Source organism: Zosterops lateralis (assembly GCF_965231275.1).
Source record: "Zosterops lateralis genome assembly, chromosome: 28".
In the NCBI taxonomy this organism is placed as follows: Eukaryota; Metazoa; Chordata; class Aves; order Passeriformes; family Zosteropidae; genus Zosterops; species Zosterops lateralis.
The window spans coordinates 5532380-5558285 of NC_139788.1; the positions used below are offsets into that span (position 1 = coordinate 5532380).

A 25906-nucleotide genomic window follows, 5' to 3' on the forward strand; every position below is an offset into this window, starting at 1 on the left:
CGCCCCCGCCAGCTGCTGCTGGGGGCTTCAAAGAGGTGAAATAATGGGGAAGAAAAAAAAAAAAAAAAAAAAAAAAGGAAAAACACCCGGCTGTGCCAGCGAGGAGCGGCGAGAGAAGGGATTCAGGGAACAAAGAGTAAAATTCAGCCCCCTCGGAGATCCCCACAGCGTTCTGATGTCAAATGGAGGGTCTCGGGTTTGCTGAGTCCATTCCCCACGCCTGCATTTAGTTCAACTATTTAATGTTTAAAGTATTGAAAACAACGTAGAGGGATGTTTCTGGTCAAAATACAGGGAAAAGCTTCCTCAGGTTTAAACCAGCACTGTGGGTGTGCAAAGCCCGCGACAGTGGTGCAGTTTGTGTTTATATTCGCATTCTCTTATTTTGCCTCAAAGGAACATTTTGAAGAAGAGAAAAAAAAAAAAAACAAAAAACAACAAGATTTGGCCTTTACCATGTGTAGGGTGAATGAAGATTAGGTATACACAAGAAATTTGCACATGTAAGAGTGTTCCCTGCCCACTGCTGAGGGGCCAGTCGGGCACAGTACACCACATTAAAGGCCGAAAAAAGGATTTTTCAAAGAAAATGGAAAAGAACCAGCTCAGCTCCTGCCCCACCAAGTCAGGGCAGTTCTTAGAAATAGCACATGGACATTCAGAGTTTTTATTTTGAGGTAAAGAGCCTGAGTTCATTGAGTTGCCCTATGTTTTTAGCTACAGAAGGGAAAATTTACACATTGCTGCTTTATCCCTAAAACATTTAAAACAAAACTGCTTCCTTAGCGACCTGGTGTTACAGGGCTGTGACCCAACCCAGGACAAGGTAAAGACTCTAAAAAGAAGTTTGTATTCATTGTGAAGTTATTTTAAAAGCCAGCATATATTTTAATACACAAGATGTGTTGACATACCCAAGCCCAGACCTTTGTTCCTGTTCTTTATTGTATGTTTGCACAAAGCGAGCTGAAATTAATTTGTTTTCCTCCTTTTGCTTTGGATTTCTTGGCACAGTCTTATGGCTGAGGTCCTTATAGCAGCTCTTTTTTTTGTCTTTAGATGGAAGACAACAATATCTGCTGTAAGCCTTGAAATTCCCCCCATTAATAATTCTTCTACCGTGCACATCAGCAGATTTTATTTGTTTCTATCTCTAATGTGTTCATTTCTGCTAGAACACAATCTCACCCCAGTGTGTGGATGTTTTCAAGCCAAGACATGTCAGTGGGATTAAGAAACAGCACTTTCAGGCTGGAAATGTTCTGTTCTCTTGTCTGGGGAGGACAACAGCCTGTACTTTTGAGTTCAGATCAAGGATGACACAAGGTCTGGCTGTTTGTCCTCACTATCTTTGAGATAATTAAAGAAACATCTTGTCTTTCAGAGCTGGTTTTGGGGTCAGGCTGACACATTTAGCCTGGGGGAGCAGGAAATGTCAGTGATAAGCCATTCCTGTATTTGTGCAGAAACTGTTCTACTGAAACAAATCCAGTAATTCCGAGGCTGAGCAGAAACACGAAGTTATTTTTTTAAATCAAAGGGACAAATACCCCAAACACCACAAAGTCCAGCTTGCAAAGTTCTGTGTTTCACCCTTCAGCTACTAGAGCCCAGGGCTGGTTTCCTCTGCTGCACTGGAAGGAAAGGAGATGTTCCCAGGGCTGTGATAACCACAACACAGACAGAAGCACTCCTGAGTTCCTGCCACGTCCTGAAGACACAGCACAGACTGGATCCTGAGGTTCTGTCTCAATCCTTTATCATCACTACCCCAGATTCCTTCTACGGGAGCTACTTCACTCCTTTAAATAATGATTTTTAAACCCTCTTCCATTTCAAAGGTCTCAGTGTAACTTCCGTGATTCCTAAGCATGTGACACTACATCGACCTCAGTGACTCATGAGCAGACTGGGATGCTGCCTCCAGGATCATGCTGTGCCTACCCTTCATGTTCTGCGGCTCTCCAGGTGCTACAGAGTTCCAGAGGCAGAGCCCCCAACCACTGCTGGAACAGGACAGTGCTTCCAAAGCCACCCTGCTCTGCCACGTGGTGACACACACTCGGTGACCTCAGCTCCACCACACCCTCTCATAACCTGTACACAGCACGGACAGGGGTTTTCTATTGTGCAAGTGTCTGCTCTGTCTGGATTATTCCACTTCCTCCAGGTAGTCCAAAGATGACTGCAATAAGTCCCAGCTTCCCTCGAGTTCCCAGGGAGCTGCATTACCCAAATCCTCCTCGGCCCCCCACCACGCTTCTGCTGCCACAGTGACAGCACCTCAAGGATTTCCCCAGCCACCTTTAATTTTCACTCAGCACCTCCACTCCCTCTCACATCAAACATTAATCCAGCCCAGGGAAGCAGCTCCATCTGTGCTGGCACTGCCACAACCAGCAAGTCCCAGTGAAGACAAAGCCTCCAGAGCTTCATTAGGCCCAAATTAAGATGCATCCAGCTGTGGCTGAGATGGATCTCAGCACACACATGCTCCTGCTCGAGTGTTTCAGTGGAATTGCTAAGCGTGGATGCTGCAGGAAGTCTGCAGCACAGATGACTCATTTGTTAACTCAATAGTGAACCATTGCCCCAATTTTATTTCGCAGTGACGAGTTTCCGGCAGTGGGTGACTTTCAGTAAACCCAAGATGTTTACTTTTTGTGGCTCCAAGAGCCCCATGACACACTTGAAACTCGTTGGATGTTTCCACTCGAGCCAAACATTAACCAGATTGTTAATCTAAGTTTCCTCATGAGGGAAACGTGCGAGCTTGTGTTTGCTTTAAAATCTGCTTGAAAGCACTGGGTATCCAGTAATGTTTATAATATCCTTTATTCTGCCTGGCAGAGGACCTGTATTCATCAAATAAAACTCAGGATATTCACAGCAGTGAGCTACAGGAGCTAAGCAGACGTTTGAACCTCTGCAGAGTAAATAGAGAAGGGACTCAAGAACCCAAACAATGCGATAAAACTACGCACTTTAATGGCTTAAATCCCCTTATAAGTATATTGATAAAAGATTTAGACATTAATTAAGTTGGTGTCCACCAGTACTTGAGTTCCATCAGCTCCAGAACACGAGTTCCCTCCTCTGCACTCGTGAGTGTGAGATCACATCCAGGAGTGCATTGAGCATTGGTGTGTGGGTGTGCACAGCACCCAGCAAACAGCGCTAGGAGTAAAACCACCCCAGACACCGACAGATCACTTATCCAAACACTGGGCCTGGGGGGGTTAAAGGGCTTGTGCTGAAGCAGCTTTGTCACAGCTGACAGCCTCGCTCTGGGAAACAAACACATCCAGGCGCCACTCCCGAGTCACTCCCTGTTTTCTGCCTCAACAGCTCCACGTTCGAACCCGCACCGGCTCTGAGTCACAGAACCCCGCAGGAACTTTCAGCCTATTTAAATCGATATGCCTGGTTCACGTCCTATCAGCAGGGAAAACATTTGTACCTGAATCCTCCTCCATCCACAAGGGCAGTAAAGGTGTTTCTGCAGCAGGCCAGGGCACAGGAGAATCCCTCAGACAAGCCCTGTTTGCTGTCAGGAGCTGTGCTAGACAGGGCAGTAAATCTGGGGGGTTTTTTTCTGAGCATTTTCTCTAGGAGTGCAGTAGAGTCACTCCCCGTGGCTCTCTGAGTCACGCCTTGTCAAGGTGAGCAGTGCCCCCACCCTCAGCCCCATCTGCACCTCCCAGCTTTCAAATTCAGCAAACGCAACGGTCAGAGAAAGAGGAGCAAATCCCTGACCTCTCACAGAGCACAGACACCCTTCCTGCAGAGGCTGCTGCCTGAGTGTCCCATCACACGCTCTGTGTCCCAGCACAGCCCCAGGGCTGTTCACAGCACTGCCGAGCAGCATCAGGCTCACAATCCCTTTCCCCAGCGCCCGCACAGCATTTCTTCGATGGGGGTGTTCCCAAAGCAGGCTTATTCCAGGCTGGATTAACTGCAGTTGATGCCAGGGGGAAAATATCCAAGCTGACCAAAAAGCCTTTACATTACAGGAATCAGCTGTAATGGTTTTCCTTTAGACTGGCAGGAGAATTTTTGCTATAAATCAGAGTCAAATCAAAAGCTTCTAACCATGCTGCAATATAAAGATTTCTTTCCTATAGCACACATTCCTGTGACACAACAGGTCCCTCTGCAGACAGAGGAATTTTGGGTCCGTATTTCACGGGATGCTGCTTGGATATGAAGCAGGGAATGATTTGGGGCTGGGTGCTGCTCTTGCAGCTCAGGACCACTATGAAGAAACTTTCTGATTTTCACCTGCTTTTTTACAGTCTCGTACCTTTTCCTGCAAATTTCTCCGTTCCTGCGAACGGGAATGGAAGAATTCTTTTTTGAGACAGAGCTGACAACCCCGTCAACTCCCGTGCTTACACCACAGCCCGTGATGCCTCTCATGGTTATTGTGGTTTCCAGACTCCCTCCCAGCCCTGCTCAGCCCCGACAGGGTCAGGCAGGTAGTCAGGGAATCCCCTTTTCCCTGACTGGGAACTGAGGAAGCGCTCAGTTCCCAGTTCTGCCTCTTTCTCAAGCTGTCCCCGGCCGCTGTCCGGGATTCCCTGGAGGGGGCAGCCGAGCATCGCTGAGCTCGGGCAGCTGCTGCGGAACCCCTGAGCCGCAAACGGCGGCAAAAGGGGAAGGAGGCAAAGCAGGATTTGGAGAGGACAGGGTGTAATCGCTCGTGATCCCACCGAATGAGGGAACTGGGATCGCATCAGGGGGAAAAGTTGATTTCCCAGCTGGAGAATCGAGATGCTGGGATGGGGCTGTGAGGTGGCTCTGTGGGTGGCAGAGCAGGGTAAGGTGAAGCCCAGGGCTAAGGATCACATCTTTCCTTCACTTCCAAGGCTCTCCACTACAGCCTGTATCCAACCCCAATGTGGCCAATTGCCCTGGGGTTTGGGGCGAACTTTCCTCTCCCCAGTGATGCGGGTGATGTTGTCCCTGGTGTCACCCGGGAGCTGTCCCTGCTTCCCAGCGCCACCAGCACAACCCAGCCCCAGGCAGCTGCTGCCCAGCCCAGGGGAGAAGTGATGACTGGAGGAAGGATGGCTGAGAACAGGTACAGCAGTGACCACAGCCTCTGCAGCCCCGGGTCCTTCCTGACCACAGGGATTGTGTAAATGAGGACCTTAAGCCGTTTCCCTTCCTATTTACAGAGAGAAAATCATCTCGTTCCTCCGGCATGAGCTGACTGTGTACAGAGAAATTCAGGGGCACAGGTGAGGTTTGTGCTGCTCGTGCAGCTGCAGGCACAGACAGCAGATGTCTGAGCTTGCCCTTAGACCTGCACACATCCAGGTACATCCAGATTTTTCCACATCTGCCTCCTAGATTTTTCCTCCCCATACTTTTCCACGTTCCCAGAGAAATCAGGAGGAGAACTTGAATGTCTCTTGCCTCCAACACTGCAGTTACATGAAGAAATGAGAGGGACTGGGAGGATTATTTCAGTGAGCAGGAGGGTTTGGGTGGTTGTAGATGTGGCACGAGCAGGCAGCAGAACACAACACCCTGAGGAGAAGTGGGGAAGGAAAGAAAACCCAGCACACATTCTCCGAAAGAATGTGACAGAGAGCAAGGAAGCAGAGGAAGGATTCATGCTGATGGATTTCCAACCCAGGGGAATAAACCAGAATGGTTCAACGAACCCAGACGAAACCAGAAGTGCCGTGAGAGGAGAGGGAAGCCGGTGCTGTCCGCAGCTGCACCAACTGCCCTGAGAGCCACAGGGATGGGAAGCCCCAGAGCATCCGTGAGGAGGTGAGTGGTTTGTGTTTGCTGACCACAGCATCCTGCAGCCCTGGCTCCTTTTCTCACACTAGAGCACATCATCCCCTGAGTGCCCTCGGTGCTGCCGTGCACCAGGCAGGCTGGAGAGACTGCTGAATGGGGAGATTCCCGGGATTAACCATCAGCTATTCGGGATAAACTGCAAGGCAACGTGTAACACAGGGTGGGAAATTGGTTTTTCTAGGATGGATTCTTTCTTAAAGAGAAAGGTAAGTGCTTCATTGCAGGGTGTGGGTTAACTCTTTACAGCTGATTTGGGGAATTGTTAATGTTGGATCAGTTCATCAGGCACTGGTGTCACAGGACAAGGAGGAACGGGTTCAAAGGAATCCTTCCCTGTGAGGGTGGGGAGGCCCTGGCACAGGGTGCCCAGAGCAGCTGTGGCTGCCCCTGGATCCCTGGAAGTGTCTAAGGCCAGGTTGGATGGGGTTTGAAGCAATCTGGGACAGTGGAAGGATGGCACTGGATGGGTTTAAGGTCCCTTCCAACCCAAAGCATCCCTGGATTTTCTGTGTCAGAGGTATTTCCAAATGTCTCGCAGGGATATGATGCTGAGTTCAGTGTTGATGGTGGTTTTGGTGCAGTGAGAGCAGCTCTGTTTTGCCCTGTTTTGTACCCCAACTGGCACTTGCAGCTGCTCTGCACTCACCCTGTCCTGAGTTTCACTGTCCCCTAAGGCAGTCACACATGGGCAGAGCTGGACTCTTAACAAATAAACACATATTCTTCAGTGTGGCATTTGAGGCACACAGGTCTTACATTAGGGAGGAAGTTCCACTTGCTGTTATTTAATGTGGCCAGCAGGACAAAGCAGGGTGAACAGCTAATTCCAAAATAATGGGAAAACTTCTGCAACTAAACCAAGAAATCACATATAAACTAAAATGTTTGTAAAGCAAAAGATACTTTGCTTCTTCAGCAAGTGAAATTTGCAAGCATTAGTGACAATTTTTTGCACAAATCACCCCATTTGTTCATAGCAGGTGATCATTCAAGACATTTTATTATATTGTAAAGCTCAAAACTCTCAGATATTCCGAGCATGAAATATTCAAGAGCAGCCCTTTCAGAGTGCTGCAGGCACAATGCACTGGCTGATTGCAGCAGGAAAACTTCATTTGACATTATCTAAGCAACTGGTATGTAACTTTTTAATTCAGCAGGATGCTGTGATGGCTCTGAGAGTGCAGAAGCCATCCCAAGTGGAAGCAGGGATGGTGCTGCTGTGTGCGAGGCACGGCGAGCCCGACAGCTGGAATCAGTCGCAGCAAGGCACTGAGAAGGAAAAGGGCTTTTTCATTTGTAAATTTAATTTCCCCCGAAGCCAGTTGGAGTTATTAGGCTGGAGTAAGTGGGTTTGCAGCAGATCTAGTGGGAGGGGAGGTTTCTCTGCTGCTCTGGGTACTTTGCAATCATTGAGGGTATATCAGGAATATGTTGCATTGCCAAGTATCTGGATTCTGTTCCTAATAACTCACCCCTCATTAATTCACTTTGTTGTTCCTGTGGGGGTTCTCTGTTGTAAGGACACATTATTTTGGCAAATTATTCCCTACCTTGGGCCTTCCTGCTGGCAGGAGATGCTGTGCTGTGATCAGAGAGTTAATCCTGTGCAGAAACCCAGGGAATCTCAGCTCAGCTGCTGCACTTTCAGGGAACCAGTCCCTGGATCTAAAGGAGAGCCAGAAGCCACTTGGCTCTTTCTTGTTGAGCTGAGCTGTCAGCCCACGAGGCTGGGACTCCCTGGGTTTGCCAGGCTGGTTGTGGGGAGATGCACAGCCATGCCTGGGGCTGGAATTCCGAGGGAGGTGGAGATGCTGCTCTTGGAAAGGGGGCTTTCCATTCTGGAAGTGGGACTTGCCCCATGGAGGATGCTGCAGGTCAGCTGTCCCTCAGGAATCAGATCTGGCCTGGCACTTTTCCCAGGAGCTAAGCCAGGCAGGGGGCAGAGGGCATGGACAAACAAATCCAGGGGCCCATCTGACAAGAGGAAAATGTCCCCTGAGCAGGAAAAAACAGCTTTGTGGCCAAAAAAAAAAAAAAAGGGACAGGCAGAGCAAGGAGAGGAGCTCTTCTTGGCACTTCCTGTGTTTTCATGCTCGTGCAGAAGAGACCTTTTGCTGGGGCAAACCCCTGTGCTTTCCCTCATGGAGACAGGAGCTGCAAGGAGGGTCTGGAGGAGGAAAGAGATCTGTCTTTGTCCTTCAGCCTGAGACAGAACAGATGTGGGAAAGGCAGATCGGGGCTGGCTGATTGCTGTGAGCCCAGCACAGGATTTTGAACCTGAGACTTATCTGATTTTTTTCAACTTAGTGGAGAGAGCTGGGCCAGGACAGGCAGTGTTGGAACCCTGGTCACTGAGAATTTTAGACTTTCTGTGCTGATAGGCACTAGGCAGGAGTTATTTTAACATTATAAACGGATTGTCTCCCCGGGCAGCAGAATGTCAGGGATGGCATTTTGCTGCCTTCACTCCCTTGCCTGGTGTTCAGTGGTTTCCAGCCTCCTAAGGATGTTAGTTGGATATTGCACAACTGCAGGATTGAGGATTTACGATGGTGCTGGGAGTGCTGGCTGCAGGTAATGGATGCCAAGGTGATGCTGGAGGCTGCTTAATGAAGAGATGTCTTAGTTTGGATGCTGGGATTTGGCTAGGGAGGTTTGGAGACTCCAGGCAGTTGCTGCTCCAGTGGTCCCTGGCGAGCTCTGCCATATGAAAAATCCATCTGTCAGCTAAATCCATCTCTCTCCAGAGGGAGGGATGTTGTCAGGTTTAATAACAGCAGTTGGTAATTCCTGCTGCTTGTGTGGTGCTCCTCTGAAGGGCTGCAGGAAATGAGAGCTCTGAGATCTGAGGGCAACATCCTGGCCCTGTGCTGTTACCCCATGCAGGAGCCTGATGTAAGAGGAGGGCAGCTTGCAACACTCAGCCACACGTCAGCCCAAAGTCCAGCACTCCTCCAGTCTGGAATGCCAAGAAATCCCATTCAGGATTGCCCTGCTCTGCCTGTAGCATGCACTGAACTCCCTGCAGCCACCAGTGTGTCAGCCCTGACAGGCAGCAGGAGTCAAATGTGGGGCTGCGGCTCTGCTCTGTCACCTCCTGGGCACCCTCTCGAGTCATTGGGGGTATTTTGTAACTCCTGAAACACAGGAAGAGTGCTGAGTGTTGGGGGGAATCAGTGGGGAAGGAAGTCCTCAGGCCAGGTGTAAAACTTGTGTCACTGCTGAGATGTCCCAGACAGGTTTGTTGGGCAGTGCTGGCTGCTGTCACCTCCACCAGCAGCAGGCAGGGGAAGCACAGAGAGAGGGGTACAAGTGCCTGGAACCCACAGGCCAGCAGCCCTGCCCCTGCTCTGTGGCTGTCACACATGCTGGCCTAATGTTTGTGACATTTCCTCTTTCACAAGAGAGACGAGGGCAGGAGAGACAGTGATTTGTTTATTTTTGGGGGAAGGGAACACTGTCAGCTCAGTGCTCTCGTCCAGCAGAGGAACTCACGATCCCATGGCCTGCATGAGGGATCCTGGAAGCTTTTGGGGAGGGGGGTCCTGTTCCATGGGCTTGGGTACAGCACTTTGCTGTAATTCAGGCAGTTTTGGGGTATCCCACAGCTGCTTCTTCACCTGCTCTCTAACCCAGTCTCTAACCCCTGTCTCTGCCCAGGGCAGTGTCCCCATGAATCGTCCCTTCCTCCCTTCCCCTGCTGCCGGCCCTGAGCAGTGAATCCTGGAGCAGTGATAAGAGCTGGCTCAGGATTTGTACCATTCTCAGCGTTGCTGCTTCCCTCTTGTGGTGAGGAACCAGCCTGGGAGACTGAGGCAGGACAGCCAGGGTGCCCCTGGGCTGTGGGAAATGGGACATGTCCTACATTGGGAATGGGTCCCAGCCCAAGAACCGGTGGGACAAAGCCTGGAGCTCTGCTGGGAAAGAATAGATCCAGCATTTGGGCTGTGGACCTAAAAGCAGCTCTCTGTGGGCTGATATAATTTTGCTCGCTTCCCTCTAAAGGGAAGGAAGTATCTGGGTTGAATCTATTGTTTGTTAAGTCCTCTTCACCTCCACCTTTTTCAGAGCATGTGAAGAAGTGCAGAAGGAAGCAGAGGGCTCTCTGTAAGCTCCCAGCTCCAAGTGAGCAGCATGGATAGTTGCAGGATACCTGCAAATGCCTCCAAGTGCAGCAGGAACACCATGGAGTGCTTCATGGTGCTCAGCACGCAGGCACAGAAGATAAGCATTGGCATCCTGTGCGGCCTCTTTGGGACAATGTGTGTTTTTGAGAACTCCTTGGTGCTCTACCTGATTTTCTCTTCCCCTGGGATCAGGAAAAAGCCTTCCTACCTCTTCATTGGCAGCCTGGCCCTGGCTGACATACTGGCCAGCATCATCTTTGTCTGCAGCTTCGTGAACTTCCACGTGTTCAATGAGGCTGGTTTCTCCAAGGAGGTGTTCCTGCTGCAGCTGGGAGGGGTGAACACGTCCTTCTCTGCCTCCCTCAGCAGCCTGCTGCTCACAGCCCTGGACCGCTACCTCTCCATCAGCCGGCCCTCGGAATACAAGCTCCTGATGACCAGGAAAAGAGCCTGGACAGCCCTGGGGGTGCTCTGGCTGACCTGTGCCACCATTGCTTGCCTACCCCTGCTGGGCTGGAACTGCTGCGTGCTGGATTCCTCCTGCTCCGAGCTGTTCCCCTTTGTGGATGTCAATTACCTGTCGGGCTGGCTGTGCTTCATTGTGGTCCTGCTGAGCTGCATCATCTATGCCTACGCCCACGTGCTCTGGAGGGCTCGCCAGCATGTGGCCTACATGGAGAAGCACCAGGCACAGGCAGGGAAACAAAACACTCGCATGAGGATGGACGTGATGCTGGCCAAGACCCTGGTGATGGTGCTGGCTGTGCTGGTGCTCTGCTGGTCACCTGTGCTCGTGCTCATGATCTACAGCGTCTTCTCCAGGCTGAGCGACCACCTGCGCAAGGTGTTCGCCTTCTGCAGCACCCTCTGCCTGCTCAACTCCATGGTGAACCCCATCATTTATGCCCTGAGGAGCAAGGAGCTGTTCTCCTCCCTGAGGAGGGTGTTCTCCCACTTCAGAAGGCAGCTGAAGGCAGCTGAGGAGAGCCCAGAGGCAGAGAGCACCCACAAGTCCTCTGTGATAGAGACCATCTGTGAGGACACACATGCAGTGTAGGGAGGCACCAGCACGCTCAGGCTGGAAGGAACACTGGATCACTTTTCTCTTCTGATGGAAGTTGAGAGATAGCTGTAATATGGAAATAGCTCCTGGTGATGTCACCCTTTGACTCTGGGACAGACTTTTCTCTCAGGCATAGAATGGGATTGTTGGGGTGTCCTGTGCAGGGCCAGAAGTTGGACTGGATGATCCTCAGGGTGTCCCCTCCAGCTCAGGATATTCCATGATTCTATGATAATCTCCCACCAGGAGAGGTTCAGGTTGGACATTGGTAGGAATTTCTTCACGGAAATGTTGGTCAGGCTTTGGAAGGGGCTGCCCAGGGAGGTTTGGAGTCCCCATCCCTGCAGGTGTCACCTGGATGTGGCACTGGGGTGGTGACAAAGTGGGGACTGGGCACAGCTTGGACTCAGTGGTCTGGGAAGGCTTTTCCAACCCCAGTGGAACGTTCTCACTGGGGCTTAAGGACTTGGCCAGACCTGGGGCAGGCAGGACCTTGCAGGCAGCACATTTCTTCCAGCAGATTTTGGGAGAACTGACTCAAAAAACCACACAGGTGTTTGTTTGTTGGATGTTATGTGATTAAACATATAAGCTATTTTCCAGGTTTTTCTTCCTTTTTTTTCCTGGTGTACAAAATACTCCTCCAGGTGACACGTTTAAGCCCAAACTGGGGCAAATAGTTTGAGCATGAGGAACTTGATTTGGGGTGGTTTTTTTGCAAATTACACAAAAACAGCACTTGTAGCTGAATGCACAATGAAGTGGGACAGGGCTTTTCACCAGTGACCTGGAGCAGCTGCCAGCTCCCAAAATGCCTCCAACAGGGATGAGCTTGGCCAGGGCATGGCCACGAGGTCCTTGCACTCTGCCCTGTGTCCCAGAGGATGCATGCAGCCCTCAGGAATGTTTGGGAGCCCTGTCCCAGAGGATGCACCCAGGCCCAGGGAGGGTTTTGGAGCCCTTCACAGGAGGGCCTGGAGAAGGGGAGACTGAAGGGAGACTTACCAAAGTCTGCAGGGCACTGAAGAGGCAGCTCCAATCTCTCCTGGGGAAAGGTTCTTCCCTCAGAGGATGCTGGACACTGCCCAGGCTCCCCAGGGAATGGGCACAGCCCTGAGGCTGCCAGAGCTCCAGAAGCGTTTGGACGGCGCTGCCAGGGATGTCCAGGGTGGAATTGTTGGGGTTAGCCCTGATGATCCTCCATCCCTTCCTGGGATATTTCCCAATTGCTGAGATTAGCCCCGATGATGCTCCATCCCTTCCCGAGATACTTCCCGATTGCTGGTGTTAACCCCGGTGATCCCCCATCCCTTTCCGGGATATTATTCCCTATTGCTGGGGTTAGCCCCGGTGATCCCCCATCCCTTCCCGGGATATTATTCCCGATTGCTGGGGTTAGCCCCGGTGATCCCCCATCCCTTCCCGGGATATTATTCCCGATTGCTGGGGTTAGCCCCGGTGATCCCCCATCCCTTCCCGGGCCGTTCCCCAGCGGTCGGGCTGCAGTCTCGAACCCGCGGCCCTCGGGGGGCGGCGGCGGTGACGTCACGGGGCGATGGCTGCCATGGCGGCGCGGGCGCTGCTGTGTGTGGCGGCCGCGCTGTGCCCGAGCCTGGCTGCTCCCCGCTACCGCCCGGACTGGGCCAGCCTGGACGCCAGGCCGCTGCCGGCCTGGTTCGACCGGGCCAAGGTGGGGGTGTTCGTGCACTGGGGGGTGTTCTCCGTGCCGGCCTGGGGCTCCGAGTGGTTCTGGTGGCACTGGCAGGGCCAGCACGATGCCGCCTACGAGCGCTTCGTGCGCCGCCGCTTCCCGCCCGGCACCACCTACGCCGAGTTCGCGCCTCATTTCACTGCCTACGACTTCCAACCCCGCCAGTGGGCACAGCTCTTCCAGAGGGCAGGGGCCAGGTCAGCGCCGGGGATGGCTGGAGTTGGGGTCTCTGAGGGGATGGGGGGTCCCTGAGGGGATGAGAGGTCCCTGAGGGGATTAGTGCCATGGCCAGTGCTCCCTGAGGGGTCTCTGAGGGGATTAGTGCCATGGCCAGTGGTCCCTGAGGGGATGAGGGGTCTCTGAGGGGATTAGTGCCATGGCCAGTGGTCCCTGAGGGGATGAGGGGTGTGTGAGGGGATGGTTGGTGGGTGTGGGAGTCCCTCAGGGTACAGAGAAGCCATTTCTGGGAATCTGTGAGGCACTGGGGGGTCACTGAGCAGACAGAAGAGCGTGTCTGGGCATCCCAGAGGGAATGAGGGATCCCTGAGGGGCTGGAAAAGCTTGGGAAGCAGAGGGGGCTATTCCCAAGAGGGTGCAGGAATCTTTGAGGGGATGGAAGAGGCAAGGACAGGGATCTCTGGGGGACTGGGGGTCCATGACAATGCTGGAGATCCCTGAGGGGTCATGCCCAGGGTGGTGAGGAGATAACAGGTCTTGCTCCTTCCTAAGTATTGACTGTTCATAGTTCCCCAGCATTAAAAGCCTCTCTTATTCTTATATTTGCTTCTAAATCCAAAGGATAGTGACAGAGGGGCTGCTCACAGCATGGTTGTCCAGTGCCTTGCTGTTTTAGTGACTGGGTTTGCAGTGAGGCTGGGAAATATCTCAGTTGTTCCTTTGCCATCCCAACCAAGTCCTTTTCCCCTCTCAGATATGTGGTCCTGACCACCAAGCACCATGAGGGCTTCACCAACTGGGGCTCGCCAGTGTCCTGGAACTGGAATTCTGTGGATACAGGGCCCCACCGAGACCTGGTGGGAGAGCTGGGAGAAGCCCTCAGGGAGAGGTATGGCCCTGCCAGAGAGCTCCTCTTTCACAGCAGTGAATCCTCCTGCCCCTGCTTGACAAACAGCAGAAAACCCCGAGCCCAGCATGAGAAATGGAGTGCTTGCAAATAATGAAAAATAATGATGCCAGTAATTTAATTTCCACTGCTTCTTAATCCCCACTGAAGCCTAACTCTGTGTTTTGTCCTTCAGCAACCTCCGTTATGGGCTGTACCACTCCCTGATGGAGTGGTTTCACCCTCTCTACCTCGCTGACAAACAAAATGGCTTCAAGACCCAGAGCTTCGTTTTAAAGAAGACGATGCCAGAACTTTATGATCTTGTCTTAAAGTAAGAGCCACAGACAGTTCTGAATCACCAGCATTTCCTGGTTTCACTTCTGTAGAGAAAGGTGCAAAGTGGGTGCAAAGAAGAGAAATGGTAATTTTTGCTGAGGCAAATTCTCTTTGCTAACCAGCAATGATTTGTGGTAATTAGAAAAGGGATTCACTTTTGCCCTGTGGAAGGTATAATCTGTAGAATAAATCTGGGACAATTTTTTTCTTGCAGAAGCAATTCCCTTTAATCCTGCCTTTGTGCAGGGTGGCTGGAAGTGGAACAAATTGTTCAGTATTTAGCAGAATAGAAGAGTGATTTCACTGTGAATTTGCATCCTTGCCTTGCTCCCCCTTGCTGACAAAAATACAAGGCTTGGGCTTGTGGGTTGTTGTCCCAGCTCAAGAATGTGCCTCATAATCACCTTTGAGGTGGCAGATTCTGGGTTTTATGGAAGAACTGCACCCTCTCTTGAGCTGTGGATCAACACCTTGCTCTTTGCTGCTGCCAGAACCTCCCTTAGAGCTTTGTGTGAAGCAGAAAATGAAGTAAATGGTGATGGCAGGCAGTGGGAAGGGGAGGTGAAACGACCCCACACCCAAGAAACACAGCGTGGCAAGAGTGGATAAGCCATTGTGAAACAACATCTGTCTCCCTTAGATACAAACCAGATCTGATTTGGTCAGATGGAGACTGGGAAGCTCCAGATTCCTACTGGAATTCCACCTCTTTCCTTGCCTGGCTCTATAACGACAGCCCCGTCAAGGTACCAGTGTCTGCTGCCCCCTGGGGCATTGGGTGGGTGTGGAAGGGCAGGAAGCTGTGGGATGTGTGTGCCAACCAGAAACCTTGACACTTTCCAGATGTGTTTTATTCTCTGACAAAAAGAGAACCTTGACTGTGCTGCTGTGACAGCTCCACTGTCCTTTGCAGGATGCTCATGGCAAGCTCAGACCAGCAGCTGTGTCCCTCAGCTCCTACCTGAGTGAGCAGAGGGAGGGATTCGGCCTTCTCAGAAGGATTTCCATCACACAGGGAATTTTTAGGTGCTTCCTCAGGGGGAGTGACTGCCAGCCGGGCAGCCCAAGAACCAAAGGTTCTGTTTTTCTTCTCTCAGGACACTGTGGTTGTCAACGATCGCTGGGGTCGGGGCTGCTCCTGCCACCATGGGGGTTTCTACAACTGTGCTGACAAGTTCAGGCCAGGCACCCTGCCAGATCACAAGTGGGAGATGTGCTCCTCCCTGGACAGGCTCTCCTGGGGCTACCGCAGCAACATGAGTCTCCATGAGGTGATGGATGAAATGAGCATGATTGAGGTGAGAAACCCACATCAGAATAGCCTGGGGGAGGATTACTGGGAGTTAGAGGCTCCTCTAGAAGAGGAGCAGCTGAGGAGGATAAAACTCCTCAGTTTCTGTGCTGAGGTGAGGATAATGCAGATTGTTGTCTTGCTTTATCTGCCACAGGAGCTGGTGCAGACTGTGAGTTTGGGTGGCAACTACCTCCTCAATGTGGGACCTACAAAAGAAGGGGTGATTGTCCCCATCTTCCAAGAAAGACTCCTGGCCCTTGGGAGGTGGCTGGAGACCAATGGGGAGGCGATTTATGAATCCCAGCCTTGGAGGGTGCAGATGGAGAACACCACAGACACAGTCTGGTAAGGACTCTGCTGCTCACAGCAGCTGAGCTGATGTTTATTTCTGATCTTTTCCTTAATTTGGTACACTCTGTAGTGTTGCTATTAGGATTTCATCCATCTTGCTTCATTAGCCAAAAAACAGCCCTTCCTTTAAAAGATGTCCACGCTGTCTGTGGCTGTCAGGACTCTAAGTAGTGGTCCTGGCCAGAAATGCCTAAAAAATTGGGTTGTTTTGATTTCCTCCGGTGTGTTCAGCCCAGAAATGTAGAGCAGGGGTCAGGATGAGGTCAGGCCAGGTGGGCAGTGACATCTGCACACATGAACTTTGTTTGTGTTTCATCAGCCAGCGCTGAGTGAGGGGCTGATGGTGGGTCCAAAGTGACAGGTTTTGGAGTCAGGGGGAAGTAGGTGACCCCTGTGTGGTGACTGAAGGCAAGGCAGTGTTCTCCTGCTGTCTGGAAAGGTCAGGTTTGTGTCTGGTGCCCTTCACCTGCTGAACTCCTGCTCCCTCAGGTACACCTCCAAGGGCCCAGTTGTCTTTGCCATCTTCCTGCTCTGGCCTCGGGACAGTGTCCTGCACCTGTCCTCACCCATTCCATGCCCAGGCACACAGGTAAGGGACTTTAAACAAGACACCACACACTGGGAGCCCTTCTGGGGGCATTTGGGCTGGGGAGGGCTAAGCTGGATTATTTAGGAGCTGGGGCCAGTGGGGAGGTTGTGTGCTGTGGGCTCCTTGCAGCATCCCAGGCTGCTCCCCAGGCTCTGGCTCACATGGAATATGGGACAGGAGTTTCCAGCACAGGCCCGTGGCTACCAGGGAAGGCTCCTCTCTGCAGTGTTTTGATCCTGCTGTTGCAGGGGAGGGAAGCAGAGAGCAGGAGGGGCTGTCCTGCAGCCCAGATCCAGCTCAGGTGCAGTGCCCTGCTCATGGCAAATGTCACTCTGACGCAAATGTTTGAGTGTCCTTTGCTCTGAACAAACAGGGGCAAAGCATCAGCAACAAACAAACCCCACACAACAAACTGGACCCTGGTGTGACCTCAAAACACCCCATGTCACCTCCCTGTGCCATGTGAGCCACGGCTGGGGACCTGCAGGGCCTGTGGGAAATGCTGGGCTGTGCAAAGGGGGACTGGTGAGCTCCAGCTGAGTGTCCCCTTCCTTCCTTCCTCTGCAGGTGACACTGGTGGGGTTTGCTGGCACTCTGGAGTGGCAGAAACAGCCAGGGAAAGGGATGCTCATCACCCTGCCCTATATGCTTCCATCTCCTCTCCCTCCTCAGTCTGGCTGGGTGGTAAAGCTCGAAGGTGTGAAGTGATGCTTGTGAGGGGCACACAGCATCTCCCAGTGCCTTTCTTTTTGACTGAATCCAAGAGGATTTTTTATGTTTTATGTTGAATACATTATTTTTCACTTGAGGGAACAAATCTCTCCTCCAGTCTCTGTTGCCTTGTGTTACTTTGGTGTTGGTTGGAACAGTTGTGATCAGCTGCTTCCATGATGAGTAAATCTAATGGAAGCTTGCTGGAAGAAATCTGGAAGAAATAATCTCTAAAACATATGATACAAATCCATCAACAAACTTTTATTGATATTCTGCTGGAGACAGCCACAAGAAAAGGTTTTGTTCTTAGTGAATTTAAGAGACTCCGCCGTTGTGAATTGCACTTGTGACTTCTGCTTGCACAGTTCAGTGAGAGCAGGTTTCCTGCATGGATGCTGAACTTCTTAAAAATATTTGAACAATGTGTGTGAGAGAGATGAAACTGCCCCCCAGAGCACAGGTTGCTGTCAAGGCCCCACAGCGTTGCACACAGGCTTTGTTTTGTTCCTGTCCGAGCAAAACCCGCCAGGACACCTGGAGCTGAGCCCCGGGGCTGGGCCACGTGCGGAGCTGGTGCTGTGGGACCTGTTACAAGTGACAAACATCCAACAGCTCCAGAGAACCGGCTGCGAGCGCCAGGGACCCGCTCACAGGAGCGGTGATGACGCCGTTACAAACAAAAAAAAGGGGACAAAAAGGGACAACAGAGCCGCGGCCTCTTTGCCTCACAACCCCGTCACGCCGGTGACCCCTGGCGCGGAGCGGGCCCCGCCCCAAAACAAACAGCGCCGTGTTTACCCAGCCTCGGCCAGCGGCAAAGCCGCCCGTATAAGTGCGCGGCGGGCGCGCTTGGCGGGCAGTGCCGGAGGGAAAGATGCCGCGCTGTGACACGGGCTCCGCGCCGCGGGACGGCGCCTGGGGACAGGTACGGGCCGGTGCGGACGGCGACAGGGGACAGAGGGGACAGCGCGGGGCCGGGGCCGTGCGGGGGCGTGGCGCGGGTCACGTGACAAGAGAAACCACGCCCGGCCTGCAATCACGTGTGGGGGTGTGTGCGGTCACGTGAGCGCCGGCGGACATGGCGGCGCGGCGGCTGTTACCGCGCTGGGCAGGATCGCTGCGGCCCGTGAGGGAGCGGGGCACCCGCACGGCGGGAAAACGGCACCGGGGGGAGGCCGGGATGAGCCAAACGGGGCCGGGGGGCGCCGGAGCGGGAGGACAAGGGATCGGAACCGGGGGCAGAGGGACCGAAGGGGATGCGGACCCAGGAGCAAAGGGACCGAGGGGTGCTGGGACAAAGGACAGAAGGACCGGGAGTACCGGGACCGGGAGGAGAAGGGACCAGAGGGGCACCAGGACAGAGTGTGGAGGGATCAGGCACCGACACCGGGCCAAGCGGGGCTGTGGCTGGGGGAGAGCGGGGGCTCCGCGGGCTCGGCTGACTCTTCCCCCGTGCCAGGTGAGCTCCGCTGCCGCGGCCACCGGGGCGTACCCGAAGCGAGTGAAGGTGGTGGAGGTGGGACCCCGTGACGGTCTCCAGAACGAGAAGGTACCGGCGGCTCCCTGCGCCTCCCGGGGGTGTTTCCAACCGCATCCCCCAAACGCCCCCCTGTGCCCACCAGTGGGGAGGGGTTCCTTTAAATGCTGCTTTTTTGATGTTGAAAATTTGCTCCCCCCCTTTTCTTTTCAGTGGTGGAAGAGTTTATTGTGGAAATAATAACTTCAGGTCTTTTTTCTTTTCTTCCTCTTCTTAGAATGTTGTTCCCACCCCAGTGAAGATCAATTTAATCAACATGCTGTCAGAGACAGGGCTGCAGGTCATAGAGGCCACCAGCTTCGTGTCCCCCAAGTGGGTTCCTCAGGTCAGTGTTCAGACAGGATTTGCAGTGTTCCAAAGTACAGCAATCCAGTGATTCTGCTTGCTCCCAAATCCCTGGGGTTTGAGAGCTAGCAGAGGTTACTGGGCAAGAACCAGCAGAGGAGTTACAGGCTTTGGAGCCTGGGAAAGAGCAAAGGGACAGACAGGTCACACACAAACAGCTGTTTGTGCACTTTGGCCTGCCTGGGTGACTCCTGACCCCTCACAGGGCGCGGTTCTCTTTGCTTTTAGAGGCTCTGAGCCTTAAATATTTCCATTCCCTTTACAAAAAGGAATTTTGATTTGATGATGATGATTTTCTGACTGGCAGCAGTGGCAGTTGTCACCCTCACAGATGTTTCCTGCTTTGCTTTGCAGATGGCTGATCACACTGAGGTCATGCAGGGGATTAATAAATTACCTGGGATCAGTTACCCTGTGCTGACTCCAAACCTGAAGGGATTCCAGGCAGCGGTAAGGGCTGGGAAAACCTGAATATCCACACTGGGTGTTCCCAGTCCCACCTGATCCTTTGCTCCTGCAGCTGTGGATTCACCCTTTTCAAGGCAAAATATGATTTGTCCTGGTGGTCTTGCTGCAGAATGAACTGAGGGAAGGATTGGGGTTGTTTGGGGGAAAAATGATTTTGTAAAATGAGAGAACTGTAGTCAGAGATTGTAGACCACAAAGTCATTGAGGTTGGAGAAGAGCTCCAGGATCTTCAAGTCTAAATAAGCAAGGCATATTTGTTTAGGAACAGAAGAGCCTCTGTAAAGGGAAGTTCTTTATGGGGCTGGTTTGAGACATTTCTGCCAAGAGGTGCCATTGAAACCCTTGAATTAACACTTGGGCATGAAATTATGAAGCTGTGGCTCTGTTTGTCATTTCCCCTACAAGAAAAATCATCTGACTTTGACTTAACAGCAGTGCTGGGTTGAGGGTTGGACCTGCTCATCTCAGGGCTCTTTCCCACCCTCAGTGGTCCTGTGATTCCAGTTTGGGATTTTTTATTTGCAGGTGGCAGCAGGGGCCAAAGAGGTGTCGATCTTTGGGGCAGCATCTGAGAAGTTCACTCAGAAAAACATCAACTGCTCCATCGAGGAGAGCCTGGAGAGATTTGAGGAGGTGATGAAGGCAGCAAAGGAAGTCAACATTCCTGTCAGGGGGTAAGGAGTTCCTGCTGGAATTCACCCACATGTTATCATTCATTCTGGAATACACCAGAATCAATTGTGATCAGATTTTCTTGGCAAACATCCCACATGGGAATGCACAGATCACACACCCTCCAGCCCTGTGGGCTCATCTTGGCAAACTTCACACCCAGGGAAAAAGGAATTGTTGAAATCCTGTAACCTTTGGACTTCTGGACTTCTAAATATAAGTCTATATAAATATAAATAGACTTATATAAGTCTTCTAACTGGACTTCTGGAATATAAAATTGATTGTCCCATCTTATAGACATGGAAAACACACAAGTCCTGACTGATTTGTCCAGTACAATCCCACTGCCCTTTTCAAGCTAAAAGTGTGGGGTTTGTTTTAACCACAGATACGTTTCCTGTGTCCTTGGATGTCCCTATGAAGGGAAGATTTCTGCAGCTAAAGTTGCAGAGGTGAGTCAGTCATAAATACATCCAGAATTCCTGAGAGGGTTTTGATTTCTTTTTAGGGATGTCAGGTGGGTACTGGGGGATTTACCTAAGGGAATATCCAGAAACTGAGTCCAGCTGAAATGGGGAATTGAGAGAGGTTTTTAATCCCAGAAAAGAGTGTCCAAGGAATCACTGTACAGCAGGAATGAGCCCTGGGAAGGGAAGAATGTCCAAGGAATCATTGTACAGCAGGAATTAGCTCTGGGAAGGGAAGGATGTCCTCTCAGTGTCATGCTGGCTGTGGCACAGGTCTCCAAGAAGATGTACTCCATGGGGTGCTACGAGATCTCCCTGGGGGACACCATCGGCGTGGGCACCCCCGGCAGCATGAAGGAGATGCTGACAGTGGTGATGAAGGAGGTGCCCGTGGGGGCTCTGGCTGTGCACTGCCACGACACCTATGGACAGGCTCTGGCCAACATCCTGGTGGCCCTCCAGGTAGGATTCCTGCTCTGCATCACTGACTCATGGTGTGGTTGGGTTGGAAAGACTTTAAAGCCCATCTTGTTCCACTCCTTGCCCATCTCCCACCGTCCCATGCTGCTCCAAGCCCCATCCAACCTGGCCTGGGACATTTCTAGGGATGGGACAGCCACTCAAATAAAGCAGCTTTCCTTGGGAAATGCAGATTTTTGTGCTTCCCCTGACTGTGGGTTTGTTTGCAGATGGGGGTGAGCGTGGTGGATGCGTCAGTGGCCGGCCTTGGGGGGTGTCCCTATGCCCAGGGAGCCTCAGGGAACGTGGCCACAGAGGATTTGGTGTACATGCTCAACGGGCTGGGCATCCACACGGTGAGTGGCAGCTGCCCTGGGCTCTGCTCAGGCAGAATTTGGCTAGGGGAGCAGCTGCGGGGGTCACTGGGCCTGGGGAGAGAATTCACAAGGGCCTGGAGCGCCAAGACAAGGGGAATGGCTTCCCTTTGACAGAGGGCAGGGTGAGATGGGTTGTCAGGGAAAAATATTCCCTGTGAGGGTGGGGAGGCCCTGGCACAGGGTGCCCAGAGGAGCTGTAGGAGCCTCTGGATCCCTGCAAGTGTCCTAGGCCAGGCTGGATGGGGTTTGGAGCTCCCTGGGGTGGTGGGAGATGTCCCTCAAGGCGTGTCCTGTGCTTTTCCCGTGCAGGGAGTGGATCTCCAGAAGCTGATGGACACAGGCACCTTCATCTGCAATGCGCTGAACAGAAAAACCAATTCCAAGGTGTCTCAGGCCTCCTGCAGACTGTGACACTGAGGAGAATTTCTCCTTGGATTAAGAAGAAACCGAGGGTCCTCTCTGATCTGAATCTGGCTGAGATTTCTCTCTGATCTCCCGAGCTCCTTCCCAGCTCAGCGTTTGAGAAAAAGCTCAAAATCCACCAGAATGATGAAGAAATGAGAGAATATTCTGTTGTACTGTATTATACTGGACCTTGAGGATGTCACCATGTGCCTTAGAGAAGGGAGGACATGGAGGGGCTGAGGAAAGCTCTGACCAGAGCAGCATCCAGCAGCTCCTGCCTGCAGAGCCACAGATCTTGCAGTTAGAGCACTGCTCCAGGTCAGGCTTTGCCCTCCTCCCTTCTGTCCCCTGTACAACTGGTCAAAGGCTGAGCCCAAATCCTCCCCTCGTGCTCAGCCTTGGGCCCCCTCAGCCTTCAGGGACTGTGGTTCTGCACTGTGTATCTGTTGTAAGATACCTCGAAGTAGCAGGAGTAATAAACACATTATTTAATAGTGTGAATTATTAAAAATTTGATTCAGTTTGGTTCCAAGTGCCTCTTCTACATGAAAACTCTGCATCATCATGGGGTGGGGGGTGAGGAGTTCCTTCCACTCCCCGAGAGCAGGCAGTGTGAAACATCCCTGCTTCTCACAGTGATCAGGTCCTTGGGAACCACCCCCAAGCCTGCTAATTAAAATAATTTATTCCACAGTTTATTTGTGAGACTGGAGATGAGAGCAGGAACTCTGTCCTTTCGGGGGGCAGGGCTGGTTTGAGGCTGGCTGCGCCGGCTTTCCACATGACTTCAATAAACTGAAACAATTACCAAACCTTCACTAATAAACGGGGCAGAAATGAGGTGGAATTGGGCACTAAATTGGGGGGTTGGGGGCAACGGCCTCCTCCGGCCGCCAGGGGGCGCTGCGGCCCCGGGCTCCCCGCCTTGGCTCCGCCCCCTCCCGCGCCCACCAATGGCCGCGTTCACCCATGGGTGTTTTGTCCCCGTCGCCGCCCCGTAGCCCTGACACGTTTCCATGGAGGAGCCGCGCGCGTGGCGCCGGGGGCGGGGCCAAGGCCCGGCCTTAAAGGGGCCGCGCCCCTCGCGGGGCTGAGCGGGAGCGGCGGCAGCGGCGCGTGAGAGACCGGGGGAACCGGGGGGGAACCGGGGGGGAACCGGCAGGGGAGGGATGTGCTGCCCTGCCCTAGTTCCTTTGGTAGGGAGAGCCCAAACCCCCGGGGCTTGGGGAGGTTTTCATTACAGTCCACGGGGTACGTTCTGTCTCCCGGGACTCCTCCGGTCCCTCCCGGCCCTGTCCCCGCTCCCCTCCTGAAATCCGCGTTATTTTTGCCTTCCCCGCGCTCTCCCACCTGGCCCAGGTGCTGTTTCCCCCCAGCCCCGGGATGGGGCGGTTTGGGGGGCCCGGGTCGGGTCCTTCCCCCCGCTCCCGCCCGTTCCCGGGACGGAGCCGCCGGTCCCGGGCGCTCTGCGGTCCCAAAGCCTTCCTGAGGGGAGGCTGGAGCGGGGCCGGCACTGGGAAGGGAGGAACTGCGGGAAAAGCGGGGAATGGGCGAAGGGCAGAGCTGCCACACTTGCGGAGACCACTCCATTGAATTAATTAGTCACAATTAATAGTGAGAACTCCCGCCCTGAGGGCTATGGGCGCAGCCAGGACCTCGGCTGGGTTTAACAGGAAGAACCTGAGCTTGTCTCCGGGATCCGGGAGGTGTGACCGGGAGTGTCCGGCCCTGCCCCGCCCGTCCCTCCGGGCCCCACCTGTGCCCGTGCTGACGTGACAGTGCCGGGCTGTGCCCGCCCCGGAGCTGAAGGGTTTGGGGCTTTTCTCCCCGCAGGGAACCATGGCAGAGAAGATCCTGGTGACGGGCGGCGCCGGCTACATCGGCAGCCACTGCGTGCTGGAGCTGCTGCAGGCGGGCTACGTCCCCGTGGTCATCGACAACTTCCACAACGCCATCCGAGGTACGGGGAGCCCATCCCGGCCCGGGCTGTGCCCGGGGGCAGCCATCCCTCACTGCCCTCCGTCCCCCAGGCTCCGAGGAGCTCCCCGAGAGCCTCCGGAGGGTGCAGGAGATCGTGCACCGGCCCGTGCTCTTCCAGGAGCTCGACATCACGGACGAGGCCGCGCTGCAGGAGCTCTTCAGGAAGGTGAGGGAGGAGCTGCAGTGCCCTGGGGAGCTCCTGGGGTTCCTGGCAGGGGTGGGAGGCAGGGGAGCTGGGAGGAAAGGCAGTGCCCCACTGCCGTGGGCCATGGAGCCCCCCGGGCTGGCTGAACAGAGCTGCTGGGGGAATTCTGGCTGGTTCCTGACGCCCTTTGCCCCCTGCAGCACCAATTCTCGGCCGTGATGCACTTTGCGGGGCTGAAGGCCGTGGGGGAGTCAGTGCAGAAGCCTCTGGAATATTACAGAGTGAACCTCACTGGGACCATCCAGCTGCTGGAGGTGAGAGGAGCCAGCAGTGATCCTGTGCTGTTCCCTCTGCTCTCCCTGGGCCCTGTGGAGGGCTGACACAGGGCACAGAGCTGGATCAGTGCTGCCCACTGCCTCTCCCAGACCATGAAGGCCCACGGCGTGAGGAACATCGTGTTCAGCAGCTCTGCCACTGTCTACGGGGACCCCAAGTACCTCCCCCTGGACGAGAACCACCCGGTCGGGGGCTGCACCAACCCCTATGGCAAATCCAAGTTCTTCATCGAGGAGATGATCCGGGATCTGTGCAAAGCAGAGAGGGTGAGGAGCCACCCCAGGTGTGGGGCTGCAGCCCAGGTATGTCCCCACAGGGGTGACAGGGCAGCTCTGTCCCTGTGTCCCCAGGACTGGAACGCCGTCCTCCTGCGCTACTTCAACCCCATTGGCGCCCACGAGTCGGGGATGATCGGAGAGGATCCTCAGGGGATCCCCAATAACCTCATGCCCTACGTGGCTCAGGTACCAGCCCTACAGCCCTCGGGGGTTCACGGGGAGGGGACACAGGGTGATGGGGCTGTCCCTCTGTGCAGGTGGCAGTGGGACGCCGGGAATTCCTGAGCGTCTTCGGGAACGACTACAAGACAGACGATGGAACAGGTGCGTCATGGGATGGGTGGAATTTGGGATTCCCAAACCCCTGGCTGCACCCCAGGCCCTGCCCTCACCCTCTGCCTCCCCACAGGGGTCAGGGATTACATCCACGTTGTGGATCTGGCCAAGGGTCACATCGCTGCTCTGAAGAAGCTCAAGGAGAACTGTGGCTGCAAGGTACCAACCTCGGGGTGCTGCCAGCCCTGGGGGAGTTTTGGGGTCCCAACAGGGGCTAAAGAGGGGTCTAGCCCTTCTCCCCTTGATCCCTGTCCTTCATCCTCCTGCCAGATCTACAACCTGGGCACAGGCACCGGCTACTCTGTGCTGCAGATGGTCCACGCCATGGAGAAAGCCTCAGGGAGAGAGGTAAGGGCAGAGCTGCAGGCTCACAGGCACAGAGGCAGCTGCCCCCATAGGACCCCCTGATCCCCCACAGCAGCCTGGGATCCCTCAGCCCCTCTGGGAGCCCCAGTGCCCATGGTGCTGCTCTCCCTGCAGATCAAATACCGGATCACAGCCCGGAGGGAGGGAGATGTGGCCTCCTGCTACGCTGACCCCGCGCTGGCTGAGAGGGAGCTGGGCTGGAAAGCTGCCTTTGGCCTGGACAAGATGTGTAAGGGCATCCGCTCCCTGGCACAGCGGGCACTGCCAGCCCCCTGTCCTCTCTCACCTCCCTTCTCCCTGTTCCAGGTGAGGACCTGTGGAGGTGGCAGCTGCAGAACCCCACGGGCTTCAGCAAGAACTGAGCTGTGGCCCAGGGCTGGCTGGGTCCAGGGCTGCTCTGAACCAGCCCTGCCTCCTTCCCCGAGGGCTGTCACCATCCTGGGAGAGCAGTTCCAGCTCCCCCTCCTGCCTCTGGCACGGGGCAGGAAGGCTGGAGCACCCTCAGCCTCCCCACTCCTCATCCTCACCCCCCAGGTCTTTGCATCTCACAGAGAAGAACCACAATGAACAGAGAATGGAGCCAGGGCCTGGTTTGGCACCCTGGGCATTGAACCCCTCATGGGAATGCCCAGGGGCTGCAGCCAGCCCAGGCTGGGAGCAG

General features: G+C 53.8%; 4 protein-coding genes across 7 annotated transcripts; all 4 read left to right on the forward strand.

The window, feature by feature from the left end:
- Nucleotides 1–5554: 5554 nt before the first annotated feature.
- CNR2 (cannabinoid receptor 2) lies at nt 5555–11004 on the forward strand (the record flags this gene model as incomplete). Of its 2 annotated transcripts, none has more annotated exons than XM_083879433.1 (2): nt 5555–5784; nt 9889–11004. In XM_083879433.1, the coding sequence occupies exon 2, from the start codon at nt 9955–9957 to the stop codon at nt 11002–11004; it is 1050 nt and encodes a 349-aa protein (XP_083735559.1). In that variant the 5' UTR covers nt 5555–5784; nt 9889–9954. The 2 variants fall into 2 exon arrangements, with proteins under 2 accessions (XP_083735559.1, XP_083735560.1); XM_083879434.1 differs by lacking the exon at nt 5555–5784 and adding an exon at nt 5939–6023.
- A 1570-nt stretch (nt 11005–12574) lies between these two features.
- Nucleotides 12575–17174, forward strand: FUCA1 (alpha-L-fucosidase 1; the record flags this gene model as incomplete). The annotated part of the gene is made up of 8 exons (XM_083879611.1): nt 12575–12918; nt 13653–13787; nt 13981–14118; nt 14764–14869; nt 15221–15421; nt 15572–15762; nt 16258–16357; nt 16925–17174. The coding sequence occupies 8 exons, from the start codon at nt 12575–12577 to the stop codon at nt 17063–17065; spliced, it is 1356 nt and encodes a 451-aa protein (XP_083735737.1). The 3' UTR covers nt 17066–17174.
- A 949-nt stretch (nt 17175–18123) lies between these two features.
- Nucleotides 18124–22336, forward strand: HMGCL (3-hydroxy-3-methylglutaryl-CoA lyase). Its single transcript, XM_083879376.1, has 9 exons — nt 18124–18197; nt 18531–18620; nt 18826–18933; nt 19308–19403; nt 19947–20095; nt 20485–20548; nt 20837–21025; nt 21253–21378; nt 21709–22336. The coding sequence occupies exons 1-9, from the start codon at nt 18150–18152 to the stop codon at nt 21808–21810; spliced, it is 972 nt and encodes a 323-aa protein (XP_083735502.1). The 5' UTR covers nt 18124–18149; the 3' UTR covers nt 21811–22336.
- A 526-nt stretch (nt 22337–22862) lies between these two features.
- GALE (UDP-galactose-4-epimerase) lies at nt 22863–25715 on the forward strand. Of its 3 annotated transcripts, none has more exons than XM_083879382.1 (11): nt 22863–22920; nt 23638–23764; nt 23835–23950; nt 24130–24243; nt 24355–24531; nt 24616–24729; nt 24801–24867; nt 24953–25038; nt 25150–25227; nt 25360–25474; nt 25552–25715. In XM_083879382.1, the coding sequence occupies exons 2-11, from the start codon at nt 23644–23646 to the stop codon at nt 25605–25607; spliced, it is 1044 nt and encodes a 347-aa protein (XP_083735508.1). In that variant the 5' UTR covers nt 22863–22920; nt 23638–23643; the 3' UTR covers nt 25608–25715. The 3 variants fall into 3 exon arrangements, with proteins under 3 accessions (XP_083735508.1, XP_083735509.1, XP_083735510.1); XM_083879383.1 differs by lacking the exon at nt 22863–22920 and adding an exon at nt 22935–23055; XM_083879384.1 differs by lacking the exon at nt 22863–22920 and adding an exon at nt 23495–23510.
- Nucleotides 25716–25906: the final 191 nt, after the last annotated feature.

Coding starts and splice junctions, on each gene's coding strand:
- GALE (XM_083879382.1), top strand. CDS start 23,644: ATGGCAGAGAAGATCCTGGTGACGGGCGGCGCCGGCTACATCGGCAGC. Junction 25,039..25,149: donor AGGAGAACTGTGGCTGCAAG/GTACCAACCTCG, acceptor TCCTCCTGCCAG/ATCTACAACCTGGGCACAGG. Junction 25,475..25,551: donor CTTTGGCCTGGACAAGATGT/GTAAGGGCATCC, acceptor TCCCTGTTCCAG/GTGAGGACCTGTGGAGGTGG.
- HMGCL (XM_083879376.1), top strand. CDS start 18,150: ATGGCGGCGCGGCGGCTGTTACCGCGCTGGGCAGGATCGCTGCGGCCC. Junction 21,026..21,252: donor ACATCCTGGTGGCCCTCCAG/GTAGGATTCCTG, acceptor GTTTGTTTGCAG/ATGGGGGTGAGCGTGGTGGA. Junction 21,379..21,708: donor ACGGGCTGGGCATCCACACG/GTGAGTGGCAGC, acceptor TTTCCCGTGCAG/GGAGTGGATCTCCAGAAGCT.